The sequence below is a fragment of the Penaeus japonicus genome, unplaced genomic scaffold (assembly GCF_977035675.1).
Source record: "Penaeus japonicus unplaced genomic scaffold, GWHDUDI00000001_assembly GWHDUDI00000031, whole genome shotgun sequence".
Classification (NCBI taxonomy): domain Eukaryota; kingdom Metazoa; phylum Arthropoda; class Malacostraca; order Decapoda; family Penaeidae; genus Penaeus; species Penaeus japonicus.
The window spans coordinates 28100140-28110139 of record NW_028234433.1 but is presented as its reverse complement, the minus strand read 5'-3'; the positions used below and the strand labels follow the sequence as shown (position 1 = coordinate 28110139).

At 45.8% G+C, this 10000-nt stretch overlaps 2 protein-coding genes across 2 annotated transcripts in view; one reads left to right on the top strand and one right to left on the bottom strand.

Moving 5' to 3' along the window:
* The window catches only part of LOC122251225 (uncharacterized), a 7930-nt gene extending 5722 nt beyond the window's left edge, over positions 1-2208 (top strand). Inside the window, exon 4 of the mRNA XM_043012959.2 lies at positions 852-2208. Within this exon, the coding sequence (XP_042868893.2) occupies positions 852-1939 (1088 nt within the window). The 3' untranslated portion in view covers positions 1940-2208. The remainder of the gene's footprint in view (positions 1-851) is intronic.
* Positions 2209-3354: 1146 nt separating this feature from the next.
* Positions 3355-10000, bottom strand: part of AspRS-m (aspartyl-tRNA synthetase, mitochondrial) — a 14118-nt gene continuing 7472 nt past the window's right edge. Inside the window, exons 9-13 of the mRNA XM_043012958.2 lie at positions 6331-6438; positions 5028-5246; positions 4554-4769; positions 4182-4368; positions 3355-3888 (exon numbers count right to left, since the gene is read on the bottom strand). Of these exons, the coding sequence (XP_042868892.2) occupies positions 3713-3888; positions 4182-4368; positions 4554-4769; positions 5028-5246; positions 6331-6438 (906 nt within the window). The 3' untranslated portion in view covers positions 3355-3712. The remainder of the gene's footprint in view (positions 3889-4181; positions 4369-4553; positions 4770-5027; positions 5247-6330; positions 6439-10000) is intronic.

The following is a 10000-nucleotide window of genomic DNA, read 5'->3' as shown; positions in this document are numbered from 1 at the left end:
AAGAGGAGAGAGAGAGAGAGAGTGATGAGAAGAGGAGGAGAGGAGAGAGAGGAGAGAGAGGAGTGAGGAGAGAGAGAGAGAGAGAGAGAGAGAGAGAGAGAGAGAGAGAGAGAGAGAGGGAGAGAGAGAGAGAGAGAGAGAGAGGGAGAGAGAGAGAGAGAGAGAGAGAGAGTGAGTGAGTGCGAGAGAGAGAGAGAGAGAGAGAGTGAGTGAGTGCGAGAGAGAGAGAGAGAGAGTGAGTGAGTGCGAGAGAGAGAGAGAGAGAGAGAGTGAGTGAGTGCGAGAGAGAGAGAGAGAGAGAGAGAGAGTGAGTGAGTGCGAGAGAGAGAGAGAGAGAGAGAGAGAGAGAGAGAGAGAGAGAGAGAGAGAGAGAGAGAGAGAGTGAGTGAGTGCGAGAGAGAGAGAGAGAGAGAGAATGCGAGAGAGTGAGTGAGTGCGAGAGAGAGAGAGAGAGAATGCGAGAGAGTGAGTGAGTGCGAGAGAGAGAGAGAGAGAATGCGAGAGAGTGAGTGAGTGCGAGAGAGAGAGAGAGAGAATGCGAGAGAGTGAGAGAGAGAATGCGAGAGAGTGAGAGTGAGAGAGAATGCGAGAGAGTGAGAGTGAGAGTGAGAGAGCAAGAGAGAGAGAATGCGAGAGAGTGAGAGTGAGAGTGAGAGAGCAAGAGAGAGAAATAGAGAAATAGGGAAATAGAAAGAGAGAGGGAGAGGAAGAGAGAGAGAAAAGAATTTACAAGCAAAAGGTAAATAAATGAATAATCACAGTAGGTTTGTGTTTAATATTATTTCTTTTTTCTTATTAAGGAAAGGAAAAGTTGGGCAAAAGCCATATTTAAAGACATCTTTCAATTTCAGGGGAACAGTACCCATTCTATGGAGCATACCCAACACTGTATGGAATGATACCAGAATCTGGAATGCTACAACCAGGATCTGGAACTGAACAACCAGGATCTGGAACTGAACAACCAGGATCTGGAACTAAAGAACCAGGATCTGGAACTAAACCACCAGGGTCTGGAACTGAACAACCAGTATATGGGACTGAACAATTAGGATCTATAATTGAACAACCAGGCTACGGATCCAAACAACCAGGCTACGGAACCGAACAACCAGGCTACGGAACCGAACAACCAGGCTACAGATTCGAACAACCAGGCTACAGATTCGAACAACCAGGCTACGGAACCAAACAACCAGGCTACGGAACCGAACAACCAGGCTACGGAACCGAACAACCAGGCTACGGAACCGAACAACCAGGCTACGGATCCGAACAACCAGGCTACGGATCCGAACAACCAGGCTACGGATCCGAACAACCAGGCTACGGATCCGAACAACCAGGCTACGGATCCGAACAACCAGGCTACGGATCCGAAGAACCAGGATCCGGATCCGAAGAACCAGGATCTGTAACCGAAGAACCAGCATCCGGAACAAAAGAACCGGGATTTGGAACCGAAGAACCAGAGTCCTCATCTGAAACACAACAGGGAGAGAGTATAGCCCTACAACCATTATGTGAAACTCAACAACCAATGTCTGGACCCCAAAAAACAAAATCTGGACCCCAACAGCCATCATCTGGAACCCAACGACCAGGATCTAGACCCCAACAACCTCTACATGGACCCCCTAAAACAGATTCTGGACCCAAAAAGGCAATAAATAGACCCCAACAACCTGTGAACACAACCAAGCAACCAGTATCTGGATCCCAACACCCAGTACAAGGACCCCCAAAAAAAGTATCGGGGACCCAACAACCAGTATCTGGAAGCAGGCAACCAGTATCTGGAAGCAGGCAACCAGTATCTGGAAGCAGGCAACCAGTATCTGGAAGCAGGCAACCAGTATCTGGAAGCAGGCAACCAGTATCTGGAAGCAAGCAACCAGTATCTGGAAGCAGGCAACCAGTATCTAAAACCCATAAGTAGACCCCAGAAGCCTGTACATAGAACCCAGTTAATTGAAGCTAGTTGATGGAACCCCACAACCAAAATAGTTAGAACCAGGTAACTTATATGTCTAATAGCCTGATATCAGCAAATAAATATTTTTGTACATATTATGGTGGATTTTGTAGTCAAATATTCAGATATTGAAATGTTAATTTATTGTTTAAGGTATGTTATGTTTGTTTGTATTTTCACGTTTATAGATGTTTGTGATTTTATAGTTTTATATATTAAAGACTTTATACTGCTCTAATGTTTGATATATCTCAACAGTCTGTATTTTTGTCAGTGTGTCTACCTGGAATTCATTTATTCCTTTCGGTTTTCTTGGCTTCCGAACTTCAATTCATTGATGTCTTGTGATATTTACACAAATAGGGAGGAGTTTAATGTTTCATTGTGTGATCTGCCTGGAAGATTGCTTTCACAGATTCATTATAAATGTGAATTGGCATTGATGTTTAATATACATATTATACTCATATTTACTACCTAAGGAACGGGAAGAAAATTTCCATTGGACGGATAAAATTAAATGGAAGCTGTGTCCTAGAATATAGCCTTGGTAACTACAACAGATGCTAGTTTGTGTTTGCATTAGGTAATTTTATATATGGTTTGTTTATATCAAACAAACTGTCTTCTCTTTCCTCCAACAGTATCCTTCAAGATGATTTGAAGCATGTATTTAGTAAGAATTATTAGATACTTTATTGCAGTGAATTTTCCATGAATATATCCAGATAATATAAACATTACTTGGAGGGACTCCATCTTGGTGTAGTTATCACGTAAAGCTGAAGACATTGAAAACGTGATGGTACTCTGGATTCCGAGAGAAGCACACATGAACATAGATGTAGACTGAAGAAGAGGATTAGGCCTATTTGAGGCTCTAACTTTTCACCTACCACTGTGGTCTTCTTGTTATTGTGCCGTCTACAGGAGATACTGTTGATTAACCGGTGTTTTTATTGGATCCCTTGTGGCAAATAACTTTTTGTGACTTGCCATGGATAGCAAAACATGGTGTAGGTTTGAATGAAGAGATTGCTGTGGTGACCACTCTGGCTGTAAATAGTAATATACTATAGTTGACGCATAAAGTCACTGGTTGATGCCAGTGGTTGTGTGGAAGCATGATGTCATGATGTCCACAATGGCAGATTTGTCCTAGTTACACCTAACTGTAATCTGTACATAAAACAAACTCTGCTTAAATTATTCAGAGATTTTCTTTTAAATTGATTAGCAAAATTTCAAAACATTTAAAGTATTTGGATTTGAAGTTCGATAAGACTTCCTGAAGACATTTGTAGTATATTAGAACCTATATATTCATTTTTATTTGGAAGAAGAGTTGACTATTTTGGAGATTTTTGATAAACTATGGAAACAACTGTACACTTTATTTACAAAAAATCAAATATACAACTACTGTAAATACAAAATACAAAATAGAAATTTCTAACCAATAAAAAAAAACTACTACAGTCTGAGGTCTGGACTCCATTATGCAAACTGATGATAATAATCCATTTTACTGAAATTTATCCAACTCATAATTTAAATTATTTAAAGCAAAAAGAAAACATCTTGTATCATCCAATAAGTTCTCTGTACACAATACATCAACTTTTTATGACAAATTAAATTCCAAATCCAATTCCCCAAACACATTCAACACAAAGATTGTCTGAAAGAGAGAAAAAGTATAACTCCCAGAATGTCGGATTCAAAAGATTCCTCGCCTCAAGATCTCTTCTCCTCGCTCTCCTTGATCCTTATGTGGTAGAGGTCCATTTCCTGAGTTGTCACACTTCCCGGGGCACCTGACATGTAGCATCTTCCTTCAATGCTCTTGGGGAAAGCTATCACGTCTCGTATGCTCTTTGCTCCGCACAGCTCTGCGATGAGTCGGTCGAATCCTGGAGAGAGAGAGAGAGAAGATAGATATATGTCATGTAAACCTCTGATTCCTTGAATTCTAATAATGCTTATGTTAGACTATTTAATAACTTTGTTTTCTTATTTTAATTTCCAAAGATAATCAATTCCAGTACTTATGCTTTGATAATTTATGATTTAACAATTCTGATGCTAAAATTGTAATGGAATCCAAGTCAATATTGAAGTAAAATACTTGTCTCAAACAATGGCCATTTCTATTTCTTTGAAGCTGCTTTACCACCTCAAATCCCACTTTCTGGCACCAACCTACCAAGTGCAATGCCTCCGTGGGGTGGAGCTCCAGACTGCAGTGCTTCATTAAAGAAGCCAAGACTTGAGGCATCAATTCCCAAGATATTCTCCAAGACATGTTGTTGCATTGACGGCTCGTAGATTCTCATGGACCCCCCACCAATCTCGCAACCATTCAACACAAGGTCGTAGTGCTGGGACCTTGCCTATCAGGAGGAGAAAAACGTCCTTTATATAATCATTATCTTTATATTTAACTAAATGTTCTCTGTATCTCAGACATTCAAGATATTCATCTTTTCTTTAGAAGTTTTCAAATCTCTCCAAATATATCATTCATCCCAAACTTTCTAATCCCTGTAGTCACAAGAAAAAACGAATTTCAACATGCCTTTATTGGGTCTGTATGCAGGTAATGAGTATCCTCTTCTTTGGGCAATGTGAAGGGGTGGTGGACTGAGACTAATTTTCTTCCGTCTTCATCCATCTCAAAGAGGGGGAAGTCGACTACCCACAGGAACTTGAATTCAGAGGGATTTCTCACAACAACGCCCGCTTCCTCTAAAGTGTTTGCTGACAAGAGGCGAAGCTTGCCAAGTAGAGATTGCTAAAGAAAAGAAGTTAGATTCATGTTTAATAATAAAACTTGAAAATCATCATCCCCCCACCCCTCCAAAATCAAAAACAAAGTTTGCCTTGATCAATTGCAAGGAACTCACCTATAATGACCTACCAAATTCAATGCTTCTAAATATGAATGACACTTACCATTAGGAAAATATTACACACGAGAAACTTCTACCAGTGGCTGAAGACTGCTACATGAGAGCGACAGCATCTTACTAAATTCTGCTCGTCCACTAACCACAGATGAAGTGCTTCCAACAGCGAGGACAACAGCATCCCCTGCACGCGCACCAAGTCCCTCTATCAACTGACTTTGACTTGAGTTATTGATCTTCTTGGCAAGAGGCCCCTGGAGGCTCATGTCTTCCCTCACGGTAAAGACAGAAGGTCCTTTGAGCTGGTAATCCTTCTCTGCTAGCGACTCCCACGAAGACGCGAGTTTGCGGGTCATGTACTTCTGTAACGAGGATTTTAGTCAAGTGGAGTAATTCTATTGGCTCTTCATAATTTCCATTTCAATATTGGATTTTCTTATCTCTCTACAATGCATACTTTCCCACAATAAAGCAACAAAAATCATCATTAACCCATTGCAGACGGAGATAAATTTGCTTGCCCAGCCTCCAGGATAGGTTTTATTTTAGAGAGAGACCACTTGAAGCAATATAATTTGAAGCATCCAAATCTCTTTCAGTCATTCATTGTAAAACTAGAGCGGTTTTTGTGTCTTATTTTTTTGTGTGTTTTATTGAGTTTTGAGACTTAAATGTGCATTGACAGGCTCTATCAGTGCTGCAGTTGACTAAAATTGTAGTATTATGTTACTCCATATTAGCCTCATATTATCTTTATATCAATGTGATAGAAGTATTTCTGTTTTATGGGAGGACAAAAGGGGGGGCCAACTTTATTTTTTCGTATTTTTGTGCTGTCATGAACGAATACGAAACATATAACCACCTACAATAAAGATAACAAGAAGAGGTAGGGAAGAGGAATGAAACCTGTGCTTGTGACTGTGAGTGCCACAGTGAAAGACAGGAGCACATTTTAGACACTGGGTATGGATTGAGTCACCTTCCTCTTCTCGTTCTGCCTGCACATCCTTCATCGGCGGTACTTTAGAGCAAGGGTTCATCAACTTAGTGTGTGCCATCGCTCTATAGAGACAGTGCATGCTAGAGACCGTGGATGGGTGCCATTCAAGGCTCTCTCACCTGCTGGTGCTAGAAAAAAGTGGTGCCATCTAGGTTTTGGACGTTAAGCTTGCACGATATTACGGTAATTATAGTAATTAGGACTGCAGTAGCCATCATCACTCATTCCTTTTTCATAGCAAAATAAAATAGCACAGTGATCCAAAATCCCCGAACGTCGTGTACGTCATGACGCCCGTCGTCAGGCCAAAGCTCCTACGTCATGTATGTCATGACACCCGTACGCAATGGGTTAAGCATGACCATTTTCCTTCTTTTCTTTCCCCACAACTAAAGGTTCAAAAGCAAATACAGTACAAAAGACTCCTCTCCCTATCAACTTGCCTGTCCACCTGGAATGACAAAGCAGCAAGCAGAGTTTTCGGGAGAAGCAGCAGCAGTCTCAAGCACCTTGGCTCCACATCTTTTGACGATTTCTGTAACATTCTGTAACTGTAACGAAAGAAAGAAATTAGTGTTCATATTCATCCATAGCCTGTCACTACTTATGTAATGCACTATGACAAAAATAAAAAGAAATTACTACTGATACAAATATTCTCTTTAACTTCTGTCATGATCTGCATTTACATTAACCCTCTCTGGACGGGTGGTACAGTACTGTACCGCTCATTCAAAAGCCCAGTGGCCGGACGGCACAGTATTGTGCCAGCCATTTAATTGATTTAGGCCTAATAATTCGAACGGTTGTGTGTGGTGTGTGGAGTGTGTGTGTGGTTGTGTTGTTTGTGTGTTGGGTGTGTTGTGTGGTTGGGTGTGTGTGTGGTGGTTGTGTGTGTGTGTGTGTGTGGGTGGTGTGTGTGGGTGTGTGTGGGTGGTGTGTTTGTTGTGTGTTGGTTGGGTGGGTGGGGGGGTGTGTGTGTGGGTGTGTGGGTGGGTGTGGGGGTGTGGGTGGGTGTGTGGGGGGGTGTGGGTGTGTAGGTGTGGGTGGGGGTTTTGGGGGTGTGTGTGGGTGGGGGTTGGTGTGTGTGTTGGGTGTGTGTGTGTGCGTGTGTGTGGGTGTGTGGTGGGTTGGTTGTGTTGTGGGGGGTGTGGTGGTGTTGGTGTGGTGTTGTGTTGTGTGTGTTGTGTGTGGTGTGTGTGTGTGTAGGTGTTTGTGTTTGTGTGTGGGTGTTTGTGTGTGTGTGTGTGTGTGTGGGTGTGGTGTGTGTGTGGTGGTGTGTTTGTTGTTGTGGTGTGTGTGTGTTGTGTGTGTGTGTGTGGGGTGTTGTGTGTGTGGGTGTGGTGTTGTGTTGTGTGTGGGTTGTGTGTGGTGTGTGTGGGGTTGTGTGATGGTGGTGTTTGGGGTGGTTGTTGTTGTGTGGTGTGTTGTGTGTGTGTGGGTGTGGGTGGGTGTTGGGTTGTGTTTGTGTGTGGGTGTTGTGTGTGTGTTTGTGTGTGTGTGTTGTGGGTGTTGGTTGTGTGGTGTGTGTTTGTGTTGGTGTGGGGGGTTTGTGTTGTTGGTGTGTTGTGTTGTTGTGTGGTGTGGTGTTTGTGTGTTGTTGTGGTGGTGTTTGTGTGTGTGTGTGTGGTTGTGGTGTGGGTGTGTTGTGTGTGGGTGTGTGTGTTGTTTGTGTGTGGTGTGTGTTGTGTGGTGGTTTGGTGGTGTTGTGTGGTGTGGTGTGTTGTGTGGTGTGTGTGTTGGTTGGGTGGTGTGTGGTGTGTTTGTTGTGGGTGGTTGTGTTTTGGTGTTGTGGGGTTGTGTGTGTTGTGTGTGTGTGGGTGTGGTGTGTGTGTGGGTTGTGGGTTTGTGTGGTGTGTGTGTGTGGTGTGTGTTGTGTGTGTGTGTTTGTGTGTGTGTTTTGTGTGGATGTGGGTGTTTGTGTGTTGTTGTTGTGTGTTGTGTGTTTGTGGTGTGGTGTGTGTGGGTGTTGTGTGTTGTGTGTGTTGGGTGGTGGTGTGGGTGTTGGTGTTGGTGTTTGTGTTGTGTTTGTGTGGTGTGTGGGTGTGTGTGGTGTTGTTGTGGGTGGGGGTGTGGTGTGTGGTTGTGTGTTTGTGTGTGTGTGGTGTTTTGGTGTGTGTGGTGTTGTGTGTTGTGTGGTGGTGTTGTGGGTGGTGTGTTGGTGTTTGGTGTTGTTGTGTGGTATTTGTGTGTTGTGTGTTGTGTGTGTGTTGTTGTTTGTGTGTTGTGTGTTGGTGGTGTGGTGTTGTGTGTGTGTGTGGTGTGGGTGTGTGTGTTGGTGGTTGTGTGGTTGTTTGTGGTGTGGTTGTTGTTGTGTGGTTGTTTGTGTGTGTGTGTGTTGTGTGGTTTTTGTGGTGTTGTGTGTGTGTGTGGGTGTGATTTTGTGTGTGTGTTTTTGTGTTGGTTTGTGGTTTGTGGGTTGTTGTTGTGTTGTGGTTTGTGGGGTGTGGTGTGTGTGTTGTGTGTGTTGTGGTTGTTTGTGGTTGTGTGGTGTTGTGTGGTGGGTTTGTTGTGGTGTGTTGTGTGTGTGTGTGGTGTTGGTGTGTTGTTTTTGTTTTTTTGGTTTGTGTTGTGTGTGTGTGTGGGGTGGTTGGTGGGTGGGGGGGGGGGGGGTGTGGTGGGGGTGGTTGTGGGGGGGTTTTGTGTGGGTGTTGTGTGTTGTTGTGGTGTTGATGGTGTGTGTGTGTGTGTGTTTGTGTTTTGGTGTGTGGGTGTTGTGTGTGGGTTGGTTTTGTTTTGGGGTTTTTTGTTTGTTTTGTGTTTTTTGGTTTTTGTGTTTTTTGTGGTGTTTGGTGTGTTTGTTGGTTGTTTTGTTTGTTGTTGTTTGGGTGTGGTTGTGTTTGGTTTGTGTGTGGTGTTGGTTGTTGTGTGTGTGTGTTTGTTTTTGTGTTTTGTGGGTTGTGTGTTGTGTGTGTTGTGTGTTGTGTGTGTGGTTGGTTTGTGTTTTTGTGTTTTTGTGTGGTTTGTGTGGGGTGTGTGTGTTTGTTGGTGTGTGGGTGTGTTTTGTTGTGTTGTGTGTTGGTGGTGGGTTTGTGGTGTGTTTGGTGGTTTGTGTTGTTTGGGTGTTGTGTTTTGTTTTTTGGGTGTTGTGGGGGGGGGGGGGGTGGGGGGGGGGGGGGTGGGGGGGGGGGGGGGGGGGGGGGGGGGGGGGGGGGGGGGGGGGGGGGGGGGGGGGGGGGGGGGGGGGGGGGGGGGGGGGGGGTGGGGGGGGGGGGGGGGGTGGGGGGGGGGGGGGGGGGGGGGGGGGGGGGGGGGGGGTGGGGGGGTGGGGGTGGGGGGGGGGGGTGGGGGTGGGGGGGGGTGGGGGGGGGGGGGGGGGGGGGGGGGGGGGGGGGGGGGGGGGGGGGGGGGGGGGGGGGGTGGGGGGGGGGGATGTGGGGGGGGGGGGGGGTGGGGGGGGGGGGGGGGGGGGGGGGGGGGGGGGGGGGGGGGGGGGGGGGGGGGGGGGGGGGGGGGGGTGTGTTGTGGTGGGGGGGGTGTGTGTGTGTGTGTGTGGGTGTGGTGTGGGGTGGTGGGGGGGTGGGTGGGGGGTTGTGGGGTGGTGGGTGTGGGTGGGTGGGTGTGGTGTGGTGTGGGGTGTGTGGGTTGTGGTGTGGTGTGTGTTGTGGTGGGTTGTGTGTGTGGGTTTGTGTGTGTGGTTGTTGGTGGGGGGTGGTGTTGTTTTGGTGGGTTGTTGTGTTGTGTGTGTGTGTGTGGTTTGGTGTGTTGTGTGTGGTGTGTGGGGTGGGTGTGTTGGTGTTGTGGTTGTGTGTGTGTTTTGGGGGTGTGTGGTGTGTTGGGTGTTGTGGTTGTGTGTGTGTGTGGGTGTGTTGTGTGGTGTGTGTGTTGTTGTGTGTGTGTGTGTGGTGGGCTGGTTGTGTGTGTGGGGTTGTGTGTGTTGTGTGTATGGTGTGGGTGTGTGTGTGTTGTTGTGTGTGTGTTGTGTGTGGTTGTGGTGGGTGTGTAGTTGGTGTGTGTGTGTTGTGGTGTGTGTTGTGTGTGTTGTTGTGTGGGTTTGTGTTGTGTTTGTGTGTTGTTTGTGTGATGGTGTGTGTGTTTGTGGTTGTGTGTGTGGTTGTGTGTGTGTGGTTGGGTGGGTTTGTGTGTGTGTGGTGTGTGGGTTTGTGGTATTGT